Raw genomic sequence first — 23,620 nt, forward strand, 5'->3', positions numbered from 1 at the left:
ATAGAGGGTGTTTAGCATGACCGGATCTCACACTGCAATATAAAGTAATTGTTGGAATTATTTGGGATTGATTAAAATACAAAAGCAGACCATTGAACACACTAAGCAAGACTCAGAAGCAATTGAATATAACCGTCTAATTTACATTAATCTCAAGAACACAAACTACTGAGGGGAGGATTCTTTTCTAACAAGAACTGTGAGGATGAATGGGCCTGAACCCAGGTCTTGCTGATTCCCTCTCTCCATTGAGCCATGCTGCCTCTTACAAGCATCTGTGATCCTGGGGCCATTTATGCTTATATCCCTTGTAAGTGTCCTTTGCTGCAAATTGTTAGAGGATTAGCACCAGGACTTTATGAAGCGCCTAATACAAAGTCAGGTGCAGTTAAGTTTTCCCTCAGTCCTATTAATAACACCTTTCATTTGTATGATGCATTGCATTTAGACTTCAAAGCCTATCTACATTCAACATTGTGTCCTTTAATCCTGACAAAAACCCTGTGAGGAATGCAGGTTGGCATGCGGGGCTCATGACCCCAGGACAGGAATAACCACCACAGTTCTGTCCCAGGAAAACCACCAATGAGGAGAAATCCACTAGATACCATACGGCTGGAGAGCTAGGGTCCAAAAGAGCAGAGGATAAGAAAGATGGCAGAAAGTGAGTAGGACTGATGAAATCTGATCATCCAGAGGGACTTTGCTTTTTGCCCCATTTTATACTGCTTTCTGGGACCACTATTAATCATACTTGGAAGGGGATCGGCCATCTGCAGGAAAAAGCTGCCCCTGACTGAGGCTGGAGCAGAATTCATAGACCTCAGAGGTCATCCAGTCCAATGCCCAACCTGAAATCTTCACTCTAATGTCCCCGTCTGCTTGCTAACATTTTTTCCCACTAGCCCTCTGATTTCATTAGTATAAGGAATTCCCTCTGCCAATGCAGATCAGCATCTATTCTTTGTTGTTGTTTTCAGTTGTGCCCAATTCTTTGTGACCCCTTTTGAGGTTTTCTTGGCAAAGTTTCTGGAGTGGTTTACTATTTCCTACTCTATCTCATTTTTACAAATGAGGAAACTGAGGCAAACAGGGTTAAGTGGCTTGCTAGGAAGTGTCTGAGGCTGGATTTGAACTCAGGTCTTCCTAACTCTAGGCCCAGCAGTGTATCCATTGCACCACCTAGATGCCCTAATATCTACTGTACAACTTAGGTGGCTTTTTGGGGGGGACACAGAAAGATTACATGACTCTCCAGGGTTGCACAATTAGGATGTGTCAAAGGTAAGACTTGAACCCAGGCTTTCCAGACTCCTAGATCTGGCTTTCTATCCACTATACTATCCTGCCTCTTTGTTTACCAATTTTCAAAAATTCATCCCCACCCGCAACACACATACACACTAGTTGAGATGAGATTTCAAGTTGAGAACAGACTTTTGACTATTTCCATGTAGATCCTATAAAGATATGGGAGTTTCTTCATCTAATTTGGAAAAGGCATGCAATTCTCTGAAGGTTACAATATCTTGGCTCTAATGAGTTTGAGGGGAGGGTGAGGAATGAACCAGGGAATGAGGATGTTATCTTTTCTCCTCTGAAATAGGGTGTGATGGCATTCTCTCCCTACCTCACTACTTCCAGGTTTCATTACCATAATTAGAAACTATTAGTTCTTCATTGGGGAGCAATTGGGTTGACTTAATTTAGCAATGGTTTGCCCTATTTGTGGAACTAACCAAGAAATGAAATTGAAGGCCTCCTTCACTTCCCCTCTTCCTTGGTTATGAGGATTGTTCACTAACAGAAGGCACCAGGCAGAAAAGTTTCTGCTGCAGCAGAAAGGAGATGTAAAGTCAATACTCAGCAAAGAGGGAGGATGCAACCTGCTCTTGAGTGCTAGGGAGAGGAGGGCATGGGGAGCAGGGACAAGTCACGATCTAATGCCTCTTGCCAAGTTGTTAATCACCTCCTCTCTGGGGAAGAAGAAATTTCTAGTTGAGAACAGGGCGCCAGCTCAAAGTCTGACTTGGCATCCTCTACTCACTTGCTCTAAGCTGCAGGGGAAGCAAGAGCTGAGCTGCAGACTAATGATACTGGAGGAGGCTAATGGGAAATAACTTTGGAAGGACTTAAATGGAGCTCTGTGGGTGGTGTGGGTTGCTCATTTTGTTAATCCATGATTCCTGAGTTCAGTGATCTGTGAGAGGGCAACCATTACCCAATAACTTCCCCTGTGGTGACACAGCTAGGTGGCACAGTGGGTCCAATGCTGGACCTGGAGTCAGGAAGACTCATCTTTGTGAGTTCAAATCTAGCCTTAGACACTTACTAGCTGTGTGACCCTGGGCAAGTCACTTAACTGTTTGCCTCAGTTTCCTCATCTGTAAAATAAGTTGGAGAAGGAAATGGCAAACCACTCTGTTATCTCCTCTAAGAAAACCCCAAATGGGATCTTGAAGAGTCAGATGATACTGAAAAACGACTGAACAACACAGTTGGACTGGAGGGACAAGAGAACAATACTATACTTCCTCTGTTACTGGCTTAATTTGTTCCTCCCTACACCTAACTTCTGAGCAGGTAGACCTTGCTCTGCCTTCTCCCTCCCTCTTCTATCATTGTATAAAATATTAGAGCTGGAAAAAAGCAGAGATATTGTTTAGTCCAACCCCATAATTTTGTGTTTCTTTTTGTTTTGTTTTGTCTTTAGACCTCGGATCCTCTGGTACTGTTCCTGGTCTAAGCTGCCTTGAGGCAATTAGGAGCTGTTGGACAGAAGATCTGGGTTCTAATCCTGCCCCTAATACAAACACACTGACTCACCCCGACCCTCCAAGATTGTAAGTTCCCAGACATTCCCTGATCTATGTGGGGAGAGGGTGTGTCTCCACCTATGAGCTACCCACATGGATGAAATCACCACTTCCAGGGTTGTTGTGAGATTGTAATAGATGGAAAACACTTTGCAACTCTGGAAAGCCCTATTATAGAAATGATTGCTGTTATTATCCTACTACAGCCTTATAAATCTGATTACTTAATTGTACTTTTGAGTTTCTCCCTGCTGGCTAGTTTGTAAGCTTCTTGAGGTCAGGGGCTGTGGCTTACCCTTCTTTTGCATTATTCCACAGAGTCTAAAGCAGTGCTAAGTATAGAGTTTAGAGCTTGAACTGGCAAAGGAGACAAAACTGTGTCGATGTGCTAACTCCTTCCACTAAATTAGCAATCCTAGGGAGTCGCTCGAAGCACACAGAGAGATTCTAAGTGACTTGCCCAGGCTCATATACCTAGTAAATGGAAGCCAGGTGGCACAATAGAAGATACTTACTGGCTGTGTGAGCCTGGGCCAATCACTTCATCTCTGTCTGCCTCAGTTTCCTCAGCTGTAAAATGGGGGATACTAATAGCATGCATAATAATAGCATCCTAGGGTATTGGGAAAATAAATTGAAATAATATTTTTAAAGTGCTTTGCAAATCTTAAAGTGTTATATAAACGCTAACTATTCTTATTATGAAAAGTCAGAGGTAGAACCCAAGGTCAGGTCATTTTACAGAAGAAGAAGGTGAGGTCAAGAGTCATTAAGTTACTTACTGTGTAAGTAGTAATACAACTACTTATGGTAGAGCTGAGACTAGATAGACACCAGGTCCTCTGTGGTCAGATGAGTACCTTTTCTATGAAAACCTACATTTCTGCTTGTCCTGTATCCCAGTGATGTCAAACTCAAATACAAATGGAGCCACTACACCAAACATCAGGTTCCTTGTGGGACATGTATAGACTGTTAATATTATCTATCTTCTATTATATATGTTTTTCACTTTATCAAAGACTTCCCAGTTACATTTTGGGCACAGCTAGGTGGCCAGTGGTTAGAATGCCAGGTCTGGAGTTGGGAGGACCTGAGTTCAAATGTTGCCACAGACTAACTTACTAGCTGTGTGATCCTGGGCAAGTCACTTAATTCTGTTTGCCTCAGTTTCCTCATCTGTCAAATGAGCTGGAGAAGAAAATGGCAAACTACTACATTATCTCTACCAAGAAAACCCCAAAGAGTGTCACAAGGAGCCAGACCAGACTGAAATGACTGAACGACAATTACACTTTAGTTTGATTCAGCTCACCAGTGCTGTATCCCATCTCTTCATCTTCCACTATTCTAATTTTGTTTTCAGTTCTTCATTTGTGGTCAACTGGATGAAGAAAATGAGAGAAGGGAGAAAAACAAAGAATTTCCTTTAACCTTCTAGCTTAACCTTGTGTCACAAAGTAGCATAGCAGAGATGGGAAACCTGCTACCTCGAGGACACGTGGCCCTTTAGGTTCTCAAGTGTGGCCATTTGACTGAGACTCATTAACACATGTGGCCTCGAGGCCACAGGTTCCCCACCCCTGATGCAGGGGAATGGATGCTGGATTTGGAGTCAGAGGTCCCGGGTTCATCTTCTGGGTAAGATGCTGGGGACCTGCTTGAGGTCTTTTGATTTTTGAAGCAGCTAAATGGCAGGGATCAGAATGCTTGTTTGGGAGTCAGGAAAACCTGAGTTTGAATCCTGACACAGATTTTATCTAATTGCCGGGTGTCTTGACCTATATCTTGCTACTGGACTTTGGTGACTCAGGAGGAGAGAGTGAAGCTGGTGGCTTTGCACAGCTCTGCCTCAGTTAAGTCCAGTTCACTTGCAAATCCAGACATCACCTTCCTGATGTCATTGGTGCTCTTTAAGAATGAAGGATGAACAACTTAACTTCTGTAGCCTCAGTTCCTTCATCTCTAAAATGAGATGGATAGACTAGATTGGAGATCCTTAACCTAGGGTCTTCAAATTTGTTCTTGAATTTTTTTTTTGATAATACATTTTAGTATATATTATATTACATTACATTACATAAATTACATTACATTATATATTATGTATATATATATATTATACATTTAGTATATTTAGATACATTTTAGTATATTTCCTTTGTAATCCTACACACACACACACACACACACACACACATGGAATTGGGGTTAAGTGACTTGCCCAGGGTCACACAGCTAGTAGTGTCTGAATCTGGCCTGGAATTCAACTCCTTGTGACTCTAGAGCTGGTGCTCTATCTACCACACCACCTAGCTGCCCTGTCCTATATATTTTATTCTATACATTAAAAAACATTGAGAATTATGAATTCTGTAGGGTTCATAAATAATGGACCCCATAGTTTCCATAGGTTTCAAAAGACCTCCAGACATAAAAAAAGCTTAAGAATGTCTCAGTTACGTAATCTCTGAGGTCCCTTCCAGCTTGAAATCTATGATAAGATAGGTTTTAATGCGTGGGCTTATTGATTTCGAACTGGAAAGAATCTCCAAGGTGATGTAGTCTTAACTCCTTCCTTATTTTACAGATGAGGAAACTGAGGCCCCGTGAGTTTAAAGGCTTGCCCAAGATCGCCCAGGTAGCGACTATTCCAGAGACAGTCCTCCTTCCATCGCATTATGCCTTCTCCTTTAAAAGGGGATTTGTTTTGCAGCATCTGTTTAGTTTCCCATCCTAATTCTGATTTCCTGCCTGGGAGAGCAAATGAGGACTCCTGCTTCATGTCCTCCCTTGGATTTTCTTTCCCTTGCCTTCAGAGTGACCATTGTCTGAGGTCTTTCCCACAGTTGGGCCTGGGAAAAGTGGAAGCTCTGAAGGGAGGCGCACGGGCCAATCCTTCCTGCCCTTTTGCGCCTCTTGCTTCCTCTGAGGCTCCTCTGCACCAGGCAGGCAAGTCCCAGACTCCCAGCAGTGCTCTGGGGTGAGGAAAGGGAAGTAGGCCACAGCACATGGGAGTGAGAGCTTTGCCAAACTGGGAAAAAACACTGCATCCCCATCAGAACATCAGATTGCTGATTGTCCCTTAATATAAACTCCTCCCCCATTGCAGGAACCTTGGTTTAGCCCACTTGTTGTGTGGGTGCAATGAGACTTTGTTTTTATAGGATCATTTTTATTCTCTACCATAATAGCTGATCTGTGGTTCAGTGTGCAGGAATGCGCACCAACCCTGGGACTTCCCTCCTCCTTTGTCTGGGCAGATTGTCAAAGATTGATAGGAAGGTTTGGCTCATCTTCCTGCAGTTTAAAATGTGCGTGAGTACAGTACTTTTATATGACAGAGGCAGGTGATACTAAACCTGACTTGCTCACGCAGCTCCTGTATCTGGGAGAATTTTAGAGAGGAATGGTACTTTATGGATGGAGTTAGTGGACAGTGGGCAGAATACTAGTTTTGGAGGCAGAGGGTGGGAGTTTGGATGCTGGCTCTGGCATGTGGGCAAACCATTTGATGTCTGTAGGGTTGGATGAGATGACCCACACCTATAATACCTGCTACTAAGGTAAGCTGAGGTGGATCGATGTGGGACTTCTGAATATAATAGGCTAACGCCAATTGAATGACTGCACTGAATATGGCACCAGCACGGGGAACCCCCAAGAATGGAGGGGCCACCCAAGGTGGAGTGAATTAGGCCAGATCAAAAACGGAAGAAGTCAAAGTTTCTGTGCTGATCAGCTTTGGGATTACCAGTGAGTGGCCACTGCATTTCTAGCCTGGGCAACATAGGGAGACCCAGGGTCAAGAAAACAAATCAAACTCTTCAGGCCTCATTTTCCTTCTCTGTTAAATGAGGGAATTGGGTTAGATTTAAGGTCTCTTTCAGCTTTAAAACCAGTGATCCGAACCCACACTCCCTCATTTTTTCAGATCAGGAAACTGAGAATTGAATGTTACACTGGAATTAGCACTGGACTAAAAATCAAAGAACTGGATTCTAATCCTTTTTCTGCAACACACTATCAGTGTTGACCTGAGGCGAATCTCTTCACCACTCTGGCCTTCATAATTTCTTCACGGATGTGGATGGCTTGGACTAGACAACTGTCAGAATCCCTTCCAACAGTAACATTCAATAACTTTATGATAGTGTTTGGGGTCAAATGATCCTCTAACAAACTCTTCCAGCCATCGATTCTGACTCTGATTTTAGTCACTTCCTATTTGAGTAAATCCCCTTCAGGTCTGTTCCTAACCTTATTCTGTCAACTGAATCTTTTTGGCAGAAAAATTTCACAAACCTTCCTTGCAGTTTCCAGGTTTTCTAGGGAGGTGCCCTCTCCAATGATCGTTAGGTTCTGCTCCTTTCCCCGCAGATCACATGCTCTTCTCTTCCCTCCAGACCTCTTTCTTTCTTCCTCTGACTCTCCCCCCCTTATGTCTCAGACTGCTCCCAACATGTCCTTCTCTCTCTCTCTCTGTCTCTCTCTGTCTCTGTCTCTCTCCCTCTCATCCCTCTCCCTCTCTCCCTCTCATCCCTCTCCCTCTCTGTCTCTCCTCTCTCCCTCTCCCTCTCCGTCTCTCCTCTGTCTCTCCTCTCTCTCCTGTCTGTCTCTCAATCTCTCTCTTTCTGCTTCTATCTTTCCTCTTTCCCCTACTCGCCCCCTCTCCCACCCCATTCCTCTCTCTCTCTTAGTAGAAAGACCAAGTGCAAGTGAGAAGATAAGTGTAGCAGGCTGGAAGGTACGCTGATTTGGCATTCAGACAGTCTCGCTGGATTCAAATCTTGCCTCTAATACCACCCATGTGATCTTAGACAAGACATTTCTGTCAGCTTCAGTTACCTTATCTGTGAAATGGGGGAGAGGATTTAAACCTCTGCCTCTTTTCTAACATTGTGATTTTTCAACTCATTGTGGGGAGAGTAAAAAGCTCTGTCCCTTCACGGAGCAGGCTAGGAGAGGGAGATCAGACAGGAAGAGAGAACACTATGATACCCCCCCCCCCCAACAGTGTCTTCTGGTTGGAGTGTTCCCTTGGCACTCCTCAGGGAGATCTCATCATTCCAAAAAGCTTCACCCACCTAATTTCTGAGAATAAATTAAATTTAAATTGTTTTCCAAATTCATATGCACAGCCTTTTGACGGTTCTATAGCCAATCCTGTAGTTAGGGGAAAATTAGGGGAAAATCATCCCTCTTTGGTACAGGGATCTGCCCGACCCATGGGGGAGAATTGGTGGAAGGAGGTAGTGTCTACAATTATCACAGGGTTTCTCAAAGGCTTAGCCTGATCTACCCCCAGCTGAATTTGGCCATCCCTGTTATTCTCATTACAAATCTGATGAAAATAAGAGTGTATTAGTCACATCTCCCTAGGCTCATAGGATCATAAATATCTAAACTGAAAGGAACCTTAAAGGTTAGTTAGGCCAACTCTTATTCTAGAGATGAGAAAAGCAGCCCAGAGAAATTAAGTGAATGGCCCAGGGGCACCTAGCCAGTGATAGAATTAGCTAGGACTTGAATCCAGGTGAGCTGGCTCCAAATCTAATATGGATAACTCTCAAAAAGGGATATTGACTAAAAAGCTGATTTCTGAGGTCTTTACCTCCTTCTGAATCTGTTTTTCCATCTATGTGACTTATATAGAGAAATTCTGTGGTATAGTGGCTGCAGAGCCAGTCACCAAGCTGGGAAGTCCTGACTTCAAGCCCTGCCTCTGATAGAGGCCGGCAAGGTGACCCTGGACAAGTCACCTCTCAGTGCATGTCTAGTTACAGAGGTTTGGCCTGCATTGGTACAGGGTTTCCTCACCATACACCAATGAAATCATAGGTTCAGTCCCCTGCCCTGATGATGGGTGTCCAGTTGCTCTGCCTCCTAACCCTGCCATCAATAGCTAAGTCCCTGTGAGGCCAGAGAGGACCTCTAAAGCCTCCTCCACATCTACTGCTAAGACATGAATGCTTCCCATAAGGTAGGATTGCCCAGAAACCAGGAGTCTGTACTGTCCAGTGCCCTCATGTCATACTGTGTGTTCATAATTACTTGTGTTTGTGTCTTACTCCTCCTAGACTGTGAACTCCATGCGGGCTCAGGCCTTATCTAAGTTGCACATCTTCTTCGGGGCTTAGCAGAATCTAAGACAATAGATCTTGGTGAAGTGCATTGAATTGAGCTACCTGATAATAGGGCCTCTTTGGCCTGGCCGGTCCCTACCTGTCACTTTCTCCACCTCTGACTTGGATCATGTACCATGTATCCATAGTTCCTCCAGCAACATAGTGTTGGCTCTCATCTGTGACCTTTTGTCTCTCCTGACAGGCTTCCATGCCAGGGAGATATCTAAGACCCAGGGGTGTGCTAGACCCAGCTTGAACCAAATTGATTGTTGCATTTTCAGTGTGAGCGTTTATGTCTTGGAAATTGGTAAATGCTTCAAATCAGGGCTTGATTTATTGTTTTGTCGATTGTTTAGACTTAAGAAAGATATAGAGAAAATATAAAAAAGGCAAATTCCACTTGAAAGGGTGTATAATTTTCCTTCTAAAGACCTGGTTGTTAAATATTTACCAGCACATCTTTGAGATATATCTGCCTATATCATGGGCCCTAACTTATCTTGAGCTTACCGCCTCCCAGTTTTGACTCCAGCTCACCAGTCATTCCAGACCCACTGAAGGAAGTCCCAACCCTGTGTCATTTTCCTCATATGCCTCATTGGTATCTATTTACAAGGTTTTCCTAACCTCTTCCTCCTCCAGTTGGAAATTCTGAAACCAGCCCAATTCTGAACCCAGACAAAAGGAATAATATTCAGAATGGGGAGAAGATTTAAAATCAAGATGGTTAAGACCAGATTAAAGAATGAGCATTTAGCACAGCTCAGAGTAGGCAATAGCCGGGAACAGAGACCCTGCTAGCAGAGTCTCTGACACAAGACTTGGTTCAGCCCAAGGATTTTTGAATACTCTCCACCAACAAGTCATTCATAGGGACTGACTGATTGTAGCTAGTCCCAGTGATACTGCCCTCCCTTCCCCCCAGGAGCCTTAGTGCCAGGTGTGGGCAGTTTCGTCCCTTGGCAGGGGAAGAGTTGAGATAGCTGTTAAGTTCTGACAACAGGCTTTCCCAATGTAAACTCAGATTTTGGATGAGAAGTTTGTGAACATCAAGCTGCTCAGAATTCATTTGTGTGATGGTGGGGTCTGCTTGAAGCTTTCTTGGAGGGAAATCTAATTTGAGAATTACATGTGACAAAGAAACTACACTCTCACAGCTTCTCACGTAGGAACGTGCCTGCTAGTTTGCTGTTTTTGAAGAGCTCTGATTGTAGGCAGGCATGAGAGGATTTTCACAGATTGATTACTGGGGTGTGGTGGGAGAGGGGTTGGCAACAGCCGTGTTTGGATCTCCCTTTGGAGCCCGGACCTTCTGGGCCCAAGTCCTTCAATGCTCTGGAGTTGGCCATTTTTTTTTTTCCTCCAGCGTTTCCCTTGTATGTTGACTTGGAAAAGAAAAGTTATCTTCAGGGTATTTGCAAAATTGAGCTGGGGGTCTCTATGCCTTTAATTATTCCCAGTCATTATAATAGACATAAATTATCTGCTATCCCTTACTTACATTCACTCACAATGGACTCAGAGAATAAAAAGGGTCATTGGAATTGATTTGGGACAATGATTATAGTCACCCAGTTGTCATGAGCACCTAACAATACTACCCATGCCATTGGTTGAGTGGCTGCATATATTCTTTGGGATTTTAGAGGAGAGAAGTTCATTCATTCATTCATTTATTTGTTCATTAAGCATTTATTTAACCTTTTCTATGTGCCACACACACATATCATTAATATATTAATTATTAATATATATTATAATATACTATATTGATATAATATATGATATATTAATATATTAATTATGTGTTATACATAATTAATATATTGCATAATAAATTATATACCATAATTAATATAATGAATAATTATATATTATATAATTCATCATTTTTTGTACTAAATGTTTATTGATTGGAACATCACAAAGTATTAGGTGATGTTGTTACGGTTCATCTTTCATTCTCCAAGAAGGCCAATGACATCAGGAGGGTGATGTCTTGACTTGCAGGTGAATTGGATTTAAGTGAGGCAGGGCTGAACTGGGTTATATATACAAAGACAAAAATGAAACCCTCGTGGTTTTAAAGGAGCTTACTGGGTGGGGGCAAATACACAGAAAAATACATGATATACGGAAAATAAATATAAAGTAATGAGGAGAAGCAGGCATAAATAATTAGGAAAGGACTAGAAAAGGTCTCATGAGGGGGTAGAGGAGTTTGGTACCTGAGCTGAGCCTTGAAAAGGGGTCAGGGATTCTAAGATGAGAAGGAAAGGAGAAAGAGTATTTCAGGTGAGGGAGAGGCAAAGACATTGAAGCAGGAGATGGAATATCACATATAGAAAACAGTAATCAGTCAGCCAATACACATTTATTAAGCCCCTGCTATGGGCCAAGCACTGTGCTAAGCGCTGAGGACATAAGAGCAGGCAAAGGACAGTCAACTTGGTAATCTAAGGGAGGGCAGGGAGAAATGGGGAAACAAGTCAACTGATATGTACAAACAAGCTATTTGCAGGATAAATAGGAAGTAATTAATGGAGGAAAGACCCTAGAATTAAGAGTAGCTGGGAAAAGCTTCCGTAGAAGAGGGAATTTTATTTGGAACTTGTAGGAAGCCAGTAAGCAGAGGTGGGGAGGGATAACATTCCAGGCATTCGGGATAGCCATAGGGCGTACCTAGATCCAAGAGGCACGGAGTGTCTTGTTCATGGAACAGCAAGGAGACCAGTTGGGTTGAAAGAGAGGGAGTAATGTAAAATAATCCATAGATTTAGAGATGAAAGGTCATTGTATGTAACCCCTTCTTATTACAGATAAGGAAATTGAGGATTAGAGAGGTAAAGAAACTTGCCTACGTCTTACAAGTAATAATAGCTAACATATATATAAAGATATATATGTATATATATAGCATTTTAGGAAAGGTAGGTGGTGCAATGGGATAGAGCTCCAGGCCTGGAGTCAGGAAGACCTGAGTTCAAATCTGGCCTCAGATACTTAGTAGCTGTGTGACTCTGGGCAAGTCACTTAACTCTCAGTTGTCTCAGTTTCTTCTTCTATAAAATGGGTTAGACAAGGAAATGGCAAACCACTCTGGCATCTTTACGAAGAAAACCCCAAATGGGGTCATAAAGAGTTGGACATGTCTGAAATGATTCACCACCAACACAAAATACAGCATTTTAGGATTTTCAAAGAGTTTTATATATGTTATTGCATTTGATCTTAAGAATAACCCTCCTATGAAGTAGGTGCTATTATCATCCCCCTTCTGCTGTTGAGAAAATTGAGGCTAGGAGAGATTAAGTGATTCGCCCAAAGTCGCACACCCAATAAGCTTAGGTCACCCTGACTCTAAGCCCAACATACCGCCAACTGCTTCAGCTAGCTAGACCTGATTCTAGACCTTTCACTTACTCCCCATGTGGTTTGGAGTCTTAGGCTCCTCATCTGTGAAATAAAGGAATGAGATTGGAGGAGCAGTAAGGTCTCTTCCAGCTGCAAGTCTTTGGGGGTGACTTTGTTGTGGAATGAGTATGGGGGGTAGTACTGGGAATGATCACCTTCCTACATTTAATCTAAGAAGTTTTTAGAGAAAAAATTGTCTTTGAATGAGGGAAAATACATTCAGGAAATTGAGGAGATCAAGGACCAGGAGATGGTGCTGTGTCCTTCTTTGTATCCATCTATCTGCAAAGAAAAAATTCTTCCTGATGTGAGAGAGGACACTGGACTGGTGATTAGCAGGACAGGGTTCAAGATCCCGCTTGGTCACTTGCCAGCTGTGGGAAGAAGCAGATCTCTCTGAGCCTCAGTTTCCCTTTATGCAAAATGGTCATGAATAATATTTGCACTGCTTATTCAATAGGATTGTTGTGAGGAAAATACTTTGGAAACCTTAAGTATCTGTATAGCTGTGAATGTTTATCATATGTGGCCCAGCAAGAGTATCCATCATTTTTAACCGAGATGTTTCATGTGTGTTTTTCTTTCTTCCCCTCTCACAGGTGTGAATAAGCATGGATGATGAGGTGATGTCACTTCTGGTGGAATACCTAATTTCTGTGTAGTTCCCTTTGGGGCAGCTGTTAAATCATCCAAGCAAGAACTTGTTTGACATTTCCTTCCTCCTCTTGTTGAATACTCTGTGGCAATTGTTCCAGTGTTTTGCTAAGTGTGTCCTGTCCTTGCAGTGCCAAGGCCAACAACAGCTCAGCATTACATAGGCTACCCCCATGCTCCCCTGTTTGCCAGAACATGGGCATGGGCCAAGCAGATGACAGCCAGGAAGTCCCAAGGGCTTAGGCCTGTGCTGGCTCCGGCCCCTTTGAAGCGCTTCTGCTCATGATGGTGGCATCCTGGGGTGGCCGCCATGCCCATCACCCAGGACAACGCGGGGCTACACCTCCCCCTCCTCCTCCAGTGGCTGCAGAGCAACTTGCAGGAGACCCAGGGAGGGCCCGAGCACAAGCTCTGCCAGTCGGCCATTCAGAAGCTCCGAGAATACATTCAACTGAACTTTGCTGTGGATGAAAGCACAATTGTGCTTGACCAGAGTCCCCTCGAAATGGAAATCTGCACTGTGTACCTGACCAAAGAGATGGGGGACACAGATACTGTGGGGCTCAGCTTTGGGAACATCCCTGTTTTTGGAGACTATGGTGAAAGACGGCGAGGTGGTAAGAAGCGGAAAACTCACCAGGGCCCAGTGCTAGACGTGGGCTGCATCTGGGTTACTGAGTTAAAGAAGAACAGTCCGGCTGGGAAGTGTGGCAAAGTGAGACTGAGGGATGAAATCCTTTCCCTGAACGGGCAGCTCATGGTTGGAGTTGATGTCACTGGGGCCAGGTGAGTGGTAGTTCAGCCTATTAGCCAGTGGCCAGCTTGGTTACACCTTGCGTCAATGAGAGTGAGCTTTGCTTGTCTCGGAATATGTGCTAAAAGCCATCATATGGCAGAAGTCCTAAACATATAGCATGCTCAGTTAGGTGTCACTGTGGAGAGAGTGCTTGACTTAGAGTCAAGGAGACCTGTGTTCAAATCCTGCCTCAGACACTTACTAGCTATGTGTCCCTGAGCAAGTCACTTAACTCTGTCTGTCTCAGTTTCCTCATCTGTAAAATGAAGGGGTTGGATTCAATGGCCTCCAAAGTTCTTTCTATGATATCAATTGTACATGTGCAGTCATACAAAACATATTTCCATATTACCCATGTTGCCATAAAAAGGCCAAGAAAAAGAAAAAAAGTATACTTCAATCTGTACTGAGTTCATCAGTTCCCTCCCTCTCTCTCTCTGGAGGTGTATCGTGTTTTTCATCTTGAGTCCTTTAGAATTATCTTGGCTCATTGTCTTGATCAGAGTAGCTAAGTCACAATTGATTACCTTTATAATATTGTTACTGTGTGCAGTGTTCTTCTGATTTTGCTCACTTCACTTTGCATCAGTTCATAGAGGTCTTCTCAGGTTTTTCTGAAACCATCCTTAATAGTCCATCACAGTCACGTACCACGACTTGTTCGGCCATTCCCCAATGGATGAACACTCCTTCAATTTCCAGTTTTTTGCCACCACAAAAGTTGCTGCTATAAATATTTTTGTATGTAAAGATCCCTTTCTTTTTTTTCTGATGTCTTTGGGCTACAGACCTCGTAGTGGTATTGCTGGGTCAAAGGACTGCTATCTTGTTTCAGATCCTCTTCTTTACCCTGGACAATGCCAGTTGTTCCCTCTCATTTAGTCTTCCCATTCTGCAGTTTGTTCTCCACAGAGCTGCCAAATTGATATTCTAAAGATCTGATTCTATCGTTGCCCTGCTCAAGAATCTTCAATGAGTCCCTCTTGCCTCTAGGATAAAATACACATTCAGACTGGTATTTACATAGACTGACTCACAGCTACTTTGCAAAATTTACTTCCTATTATTTCCCTTCATACATTCTATTTTCCAGCTAAATTGGCATAATAAATATTCCCTGAACTTGACTTTTCACTTCCTATAACCCAGTGCTTTTGTATGGGATGCTCCCCTTGTACCATAATGCCTTACATGTACTCCCTGCTCACTTTTACTTCATAGAATCCCTATTGATCATGGACAAGAAATTGAACTTCTCTGAACATCAGTTTCCTTATCAGCAAAATAAGGGAAAATAATACTTGAAGGATTTAGCTGTTAGGATTGTTATGAGCCTCAAATGAGATAATATATGTGAAGAGCTTTGTAAAAGGTAAAGCACTTGGTAAAGGCCATCCATTAATAGTAATGAAAATAGGAATAATGATGAAAGCCATCATCAGTTATCAATAAGCATTTATGAAGATCAATGTGCCAGGCACTGGGGATACCGAGACCAAAATGAAGCAGCTCCTGTCCTCATGGAACTTATATTCTATCAGGGGAAATAGCATGTACACAGGTGAAAAAAGTGAATATAAGAATCTGTATCACATGGCTTGCCTTCTGAAAGGGGAGGGGAGGGAGAAAATTTGGAACTCGAAATTTTCCAAAATGAATGCTTAAAATTTTTTACTCTTAACTGATATTTAATAAAATAAAAAAAATATTTTAAAAAATAAATAAAAGGTAATTTGAGGGGGGCAGGAGGAGGCACTAGTGTCTGGAGAAATCACAAAAGACCTCAAGGGGGAGGAGATACTTACACTGAACTTTGGAAGAAAGTAGGGATCTGGTAGTCTTAGGTGAGGAGGGAGTGCATTCCAGGCACAGCCTATCAGGGCATAGCTAGGAGATGGAATATTATGTACAAGGAACAGGAGCAGACCTGGACTCTCAAGGACATAAAGGGGACTGACGAATGACAAGCCTGGGAAGATAAGTTGGAGCCATGTTATATGCCAATTCAATTCTAGAGGCGATAGAGTGCTAGTGTAGTTACTGGGCAGAGGAGTGGCACAGTCATCTCTTCTTTAGGAATCACTTTGGTGACTGGATGGAGGATGAATTAGAGAAGACAGAGACTTGAGGCAGGGAGACCAATTAGGAGGCTATTGGAGTCCACTATATTATGTATCATATGTAATATTACTATACATTATTATAAATAATTACATGTTACATATACATATTATAAATAGATATAATATTAAGTACATATATAGTGCAGGTGAGGGGTGGAGTGGACCTGAACTAGTGTGGTGGTTGTGTGAGTAGAGAGAAGTGGACAGTGATCAGAGATGTGGTGGTTAGGGTCAGATGGTGAAACTGACAACTCACTGGATAACGTGGAGTGACAGAAAGGAGCTGAAGATGATACAGACATTGTGAATCTGGAAGGATGGTAGTGCCTTAAACAGAAACAGAGGAATTAGTATCATGGTAGGACTTGACTCAGATGCAGCTGCACCGCCAATATTGGGTCTGATTCTACTGAATTCGCGATTTCTGCTGCTGCCCTTTTTGTCCAGTCAGTCCCACCGTTTACTTTGCTCAGGGTTGTGACCTGGGATGGAGTGAAAAGTTCAGAAGGCTTAGCCACCATGAGCAGGTGTGCTCACTGTTCTGAGCATAGCTCAAAGGGAGTTTTCTGCAGAAATCCCCCACCCCACAATGCTTCCACTTCTCTCTGCTGAATGTCAAGGTGCATTCTGATGTCTGGGGTTTGGACACATGACTCAGCCTGCATCCCTGGCCACGATCCAGAGGAAATTTTTCTGTTTGTGGTCTCCTGGTGCTACTGGCCAAGGCTGAGGTGAAGATGGACTTTCTGTGGATTGAGGTGTTTTTTGTTTTTGACTCTGAAACTAGGTAGATTGTAAAAGGGAGACTGAATGGGGAGGGTGTTCTCTACTTGTCCATACAAGGAGCACTTTGTAGGATGGCCCTCCAACTGGGCAGGGCACTCTATAAGCAAACATCAGCTGAACCATGTGAGGACAGCTTGTTCCAAGCTGGCACCACAATTCAGGACAAAAACCGAACAACATTTTCCCCCAACTAAAAGGCCCTTTGTTGAATAGGATTAAGTTTGCTTCTCAGAAAGCAAACTTTGACTAGATACTTTTATATAAGAATGAAGTTAGATAATGGTATCATGGAACCCCATTCTCAGGATATGCAGACTTCTGGTAACCTTCCCATTTTAGATTACTTCTGTAAGTGAAAGAGAGGAGAAACCTTGATGTGTGAAGAAACTAGAGTAAGCACAGAGTACATGCATTTTATCCTTCAGGAGTGGAGTAGATCCCCCCTCGAGCACAAACTTACTGACTTAAACTTACTTTAAAATGAAAACAATCTTCGATGTCTGGTTTCTCCTGGAAAGCTTTAATTCTTCATGAATTATTGCATATGAGAAGCAGCTATGGGAGACGGCTAGGAGACAGTGGTAGAAATGGGAACAGGTGTTGCTGTATCTTAGTAATGGATGTTTCTTAAGACAAATTAAGTTCAATGTACTATAGTCGGATAGGGAATTATATAATATACTTGAAATGTTTTCCATAAGAAGTAATTAAATTAAAAAAATTGGCACTTAAAGTGCCAGGCTTCAGCACTTTAGAAAAATCATGTACTAAATTCAGGATCTTACTACATAAATACGCTGCATGTAGAACACCTCTTTAGTTGATGAGGTCAGATAAATGGGATATTACTGCAGAAAGTACTGTATATTTTCAAACCACTTTCAAATTATCTCATTTCCTAGAACTGGATTAGACCTTAATCCTATTCCAACTGCCTCATTTTAGAATCAAGCACAGAGAGTTTAGTGACAGACCTAATGTCCCACAGCAAGTTAATGAATCCAGGCTTTATTTCTCCCAGTCTGATGTACTTTCCATTCCATCTCATGATTTTCACAGTATCCTGGTGAGGTAACAAGGATTACCAGTATTACAGATGGGGAAACTGAGGCTAGAATGGTGACGGAACTCACCCAAGAGTACATAGAAGATACCAAGATCTAGGAAAACCTCAAACTAAAACAAAGTAAAGGGTGGATTTAGCCCTCACACATACCCTCACAAAGGTGTCTTCAGTGACACTGGATCCAGCCACCATTCCTGAAGGAGGAAAGAAGCCAGAACCCAAGCCTTCTTCCCTTAGCCCTGATTTCCCCCAAACTTTTGCTGCCCATTCAGGGCTGACCTTTCTCTTCAGAGAAGGACCCTCCCCTGCCATCTTGTGGTTGAAGGTGAGAACAGCAAGAAAAACCCTTGGATTTTTGTGACCTCTTATCCTGAGCTTGAGAGGCTGTGAAATTTTTTCTTCTAAAATTTCAGCTTGGGGTAAAAAAGCTTTCAGTGGGATTTAAGGTGAAGAATTGTGTGGAAAAAGTGTGTATAGGAGCTGTAGACTATTCTCAAGTCGTTGTTCAATTGTGTCCAACTTTTCGTGACCCCATTTGAGATTTTCTTGATAGAGGTACTGGAGGGGTTTGCCATTTCCTTTTCCAGCTCATTTTACAGATGAGGAAACTGAGGCAAACAGCGTTAAGTGACTTGCCCAGGGTCACTCAGCTAGCAAGTGTCTGAAGCCAGATTTGAACTGGGGAAGATGAGTTTTTCTGACTCTAGGCTAGGCATTCTACCCACTGTGCCACCCAGCTTTCCTATTGTCAGGTAAAGTGCTTTCATTCATTCATTCTCATTTGATTCTTGCAACAACCTTGTGAGGCAGGTACTACTTTTATTGTCATTTTACAGATGGGGAAACGGAATCTAAGTTAAGTGACCCAAGGTCACACAGATATCTCAAGCAAAATTTTGAAAACCAGGTCTTCTTGACTCCATGTTCAGTATCTATTCACCTACACTACATGCTGTAATCAGTTGGTATCATCTAAGAATTTCTGTCTTCATACTGACTGAGGTACATGTGTGAGCCAATGGCTTAGCATACTCTCTAGCCACAAATAAGAATTGGTTCATTTTTTATGGATCCTCTTTTTACTTCTTAACTAGTGGCTCAGCCTAACCTAAACCAAACTGAGTTCCCTTGAGTTGTACAACTTTAAAGCTCAGGAGTTTCCTCTTTGTCCTTGGTTCTCTATGCAGTACTCAGGGGGGACTCCCTTTACTTTCCATTTTTCAAAACTTATGCCCCACCTTGTGTATCCCATCATGGTCTGGCCTGGTCCATCTGCCAGCTCCATATACCTCTTTAATGTTCTCAGGCCTATGAGCTGTTTGACCCCAGGCCAGTGACCAACCAAGCCATATCTTGCAGTTTTGCAAAATCACACATACTTTGAACATGTAGTAATAATAAAGATAATTTCCACCCACAGTAACTATAGAGTCCTTTCATCACTGCATCTCGCTCAGATCAGTGATCTGGCAAGATTGTGAAGTAGACAAAACTGAATCTTTGGCACCCTCTTTGCCCTTCTGATGCTCGGTGCTCTTAGGCTCCTTCCTGAATATCAAGGACCTTTCCCAGTTCAATGCCCTGTCAGGACAGGCTTCCTGGCAGAGGTCCATGTCCTTGTGATTTCCTTACTTCTTCCGCTACCCCCTCATCCAGACTGGTAGATCCTGTGTTCCATTTGACTCTTTCTCTGTTGTAGCTCATCCAATAAAATAACTCATGCTAAAGTGTTAGTGACTGAAAGTGGTTTAACATCTTGCCTCTCCCAGGTTGCATGCCTTCATTTTAACACGGACCCTTGTGTGGAAACACAAAGTAATGCGTAACATGAGTGTTTTCAGGTTAGCCCAATGAGGCAGCTCCATCATTGAATAAGCAAGAGTTTGCTTCTTCTATTCATTCAGGAATATCAGTTCTGAGATGGATGCAGGAAGGCAAGATCTTGTTAAAAAGGAAAAACTGAAGCCCTGGCTAAGAAGGAGATTATGAGAGATGATTTGGTTTCCAACCATTTCAAAGGGATTGAGGCTACAGAGAAAGTCTCAGAAAGGATGTTTAATTCCTGTCTGGCCATCTGCTGGTAGTGGTGGTAGCTGTCCCTCGGTGATCCCTAGGCATTGTGGTTACATTCATTTCAATCATGGAGATATGAAAAAAAATCTGTATATCCCACCCTAATACACTATATTTTTAAAAAATGTATAACAAATTATTTATGTCAACAATTACATGTGATGTTAATGACACTTCCCGCAAATATACTAGACAAATGTACCATGTAAAAGCTTCAAAAAAGGTGTTACTGAATGAAGTTGGGCTAGTTGCAACATATCTCCAAGTCTCAGTTTACTCATCTGTTGAATGAGGGGACTTACTGCATGGCTCCTAAAATCCCTTATAGCTCAAAAGCTGTGCTCTTAGGATCTTGCAAAAATTTCTAAGTACTTATTATTTATTCATAGCACATACTCTAAACCAGGACTTTTAAAACTTTTTCTACTTACGTGTTTTGGCATGGTTTGTTGGTGTTTTATGGCCTGAGGGCACATGCAGTACAAAGTGCACATGCTTTGTGTTCAGAACCAAGACTACAGTGAAGTTATGCATGCACCACGGGCAAGCTCTTCCAGAAACACCTTGGATTCGTTAAGCATTTGATTTTGAATTAATTTTTGGATGTTGCTTGTTCAGAAACCTTTTACTGTTGCCAAATCGCCATATGGGATCCCAACCCATTGTTTGAGAAGCACTGCTCTAAACAAGGTTCTGTTGCCTTCCCTCTCCCTACTGGCAGCCCATCCATTTTCACTGACTAGCGTTTAGCTGAGTACAGGTGTGTTAATAGTACGATTTTTGTTAGAGATTTAAATATTCTCAAGAGAGTACCTCTTATACTCTTGCCCTCTGTAGGTCCCCCTGCTTCAAGTCTTTCTGTCTTCTCCCTTACCAATCAAATATAAGTCCTTCAGTCTGTTCTCAAATCTCTTGACTTAGGGACTAAGGGAGAGGTTCTGTGTGCTCCACCTGTTCCTTGTTCTATCACTAAGAACTGCTTCCTTTACCAGGAGGGTCCTACCAATAAGCTCTTGAAAAATGTCAGATCCTTCTGGCTTCTGCATAATGCAAATCAAAATCAGGGCTTAAACAATTAAGTAGGTTTCTCCACCAAAAGTTGTTTCTAAATGGGATCTCTCTTCAAAGATTTAGTGGATATGAGTTTAAGCCATTTACTTCCGTATCAAATATAAAACTCTTCTCTTTGACATTTAATTTAAAATTTTCACAAGGATATAAAAATCAAAATTGGACTCTCATGGACTTTGAATTACATTAAAGACAAAACATAAAATTCAGGAGGGTATGAATTGATCCCCCAGAGAGACCAGAAGCCATAAAATGTCTTGAGTGAATAAATGAAAACTAATTTATTAAGGACCTACTATTTGCCAGGAGACAACTAGGTGGCCAGTAGACAGTGTGCCAGGCTTGGAGTCAGGAAGGTTCATCTTTCTGAGTTCAAATCTGGCCTCAGATTTGTGTGACCAGGCTGTGTGACCAAGGCATGTCACTTAACTCTCTTTGGCTCTGTTTCCTCATCTGTAAAAAAGAGCTGGAGAAAGAAATGGCAACCACTCCAGTATCTTTGCTAAAAAAAAAAACCCCAAAAGGGGTCACAAAGAGTAGGATACGACTGAAATAACTCAACAACAACACTATGTGCCAGACGCTGCACTAATCACTGGGACCACAAAGATAGTCGCTGGCCTGCTCGTCCAGATTAGGGTTATAGATGCTGGGGCAGTGATTGCTGAATATATTCCCCAGGGGCTTGGATTGGAGTCTACCCCTGTTTAATCGAAGTTATCTAGCTTTCTCTGCCTTTCAGACTCACACACTTTTGCCACTTCCCAACTTTTCATAACTAAAACCCTTGTGTTTTCACCACGGAGACCCTGATAGTTTACACAGGCATTAGACTTGACTAGAAGGGTTTTACAGGTTAAATGGAATTTTATTTGATTTAAGACTGTTTTTTGACCTTTGGTGTTACCAGTGTATTCTCAATAAATGTGCCCAAAGGCATGAACTAGGGAGAGGACATCTTAAACACTGAAACTGCAGTAAGTTCAAATTTCTTAGAGACTGCATGGATCTATCACGGTTTTCCCCAGTCTCTAAGGTTATAATCCAATGATCATTTCTCTGAAGTTCTTTGCTGATTCTCTGATTATGCTTTTAAATGAGGACTACCTGAAATGAGTTTACTCTGTGTACATGAAGCGTCAATCACTTCCTGATGACAGAGTACAGCCTCAGTCCCCTTACTTGATAAATTTCACTCAGATTTCTCAGTCCTGAATGCCTTTGTGGACAGTTCTTCAAATCTAGCCCTCCCCAGGCCAGGGCCTTCCCTGTCTGGCTCTCCAAGAACTTTGAGTGCTCTTCCTGCCTCCACCCAGAGCCCAATCCAGAGCTCCTCTCTTCAGCGCACTGAGGAAGCCAGGTCCTTCCTGTCTGGCCCTTCATGTCTTACTCTTATTTCTGGACTGAATCCCAGGCAACTTCCTGACAACCCTAAACACAGATATATCAACTTCTCTTTTCTAGGATTGTTTTTTAATTAATTAAGTAATTATTTTTTAGTTTACAACATTCAGTTCCACAAGCTTTTGAGTGTTAAATTTTCTCCCCCTCCTTCTTTCCCTTCCCTTCCCCCCCTCCCCAAGATGGTGTGCAATCTAGGATTGTTTTTGCTAGTTATGTTTCCACTGATCCTATTCACCAATTCTCTCTAATTCATTTATTATATGAGAAATCACTGAAGTTGAATTGGAAGGGTCTTTAGAGAATGTCCATCCATTCCTTCATCTACCTGTTAAGCAAGCATCTATTGAGCACCTGTTGTGTGCCAGAGATTGTGCAAGGCACACAGGACAGAAAAAAAAAAACCCAAATCATAAACAGTCCATATCTTCAACATTCATCCTATTATCTGACTCACTAATTTTTTTTTTTTTACAGATGAGGAAACAAAGGCATACAAAGGTTAAATAACTTATCTCATTGGAAATCAATTCTTCCTAGAACCCATTCAGTGCTATTTTCTCCTACTGCATTCTGGTCATTCATTATAATGCTACAAAGTGATTTTCCTAAAGTGCAGTACTCACTCTGTCATCTCTATTTAGTAGCTCACTATTACCTCTAGAATAAACTATAAAGTCCTCTGTTTGACACTTAAGGCTCTTTCCAATTAGCTCCCTTTTTACCTTTTTAGTGTTCTTCCCCTGGGACCTCTTTGTTCTTCCTCACGCATGGGCATTCTGTCTCTCATTACCATCGCCCATGCTTGGAATGCTCTCCCTCCTCACCTCTGCCTCTTGGAATCCCTTGATTTCCTTCCAAATTTAGCTCAGATACTACCTTCTACATGAAACTTTTCCCCAAGATTGTTCCCTACCCTCTCCCCCCCTCAACCCTGGGCTGCAGTCCTTCCTGAAACTACCTTGTATTATTTATGTGTAATGTGTATGTACACACACACATACTCACAAATGCACTCATATCTACATGTTGTCTTCCTTGTTCACATGTCAGCTGCTTGTAGGCAGGGACATTGTGTCCTTAGTACCTGCCACATATGAAATGCTATTAAGTTTAGAATACATAGAGGTTCTTTTACAGAGTTTTGACAGAGGATGACAGTTTGTCTATAGATTATCTACCCAGATGGCTCCGGAGGAGAAAGTGACTTTGCATAGCCCTTCTCACTTAAATCCAATTTACTTGTGAGTCATGGCATCACCTTCCTGATGTGATGGTCTTCTTTAAGAATG

The 23,620-nt window shown here is 42.3% G+C and overlaps 1 protein-coding gene across 1 annotated transcript in view; it reads left to right on the forward strand.

Annotated features, from left to right (window-relative positions):
- Nucleotides 1-23,620, forward strand: part of PDZD2 (PDZ domain containing 2) — a 466,470-nt gene that overhangs the window by 110,816 nt on the left and 332,034 nt on the right. Inside the window, exons 2-3 of the mRNA XM_072605912.1 lie at nucleotides 2,714-2,843; nucleotides 12,958-13,798. Coding sequence (XP_072462013.1) covers nucleotides 13,323-13,798 — 476 coding nt within the window. The 5' untranslated portion in view covers nucleotides 2,714-2,843; nucleotides 12,958-13,322. The remainder of the gene's footprint in view (nucleotides 1-2,713; nucleotides 2,844-12,957; nucleotides 13,799-23,620) is intronic.

The sequence above is a fragment of the Notamacropus eugenii genome, chromosome 4 (genome assembly GCF_028372415.1).
Source record: "Notamacropus eugenii isolate mMacEug1 chromosome 4, mMacEug1.pri_v2, whole genome shotgun sequence".
In the NCBI taxonomy this organism is placed as follows: Eukaryota; Metazoa; Chordata; class Mammalia; order Diprotodontia; family Macropodidae; genus Notamacropus; species Notamacropus eugenii.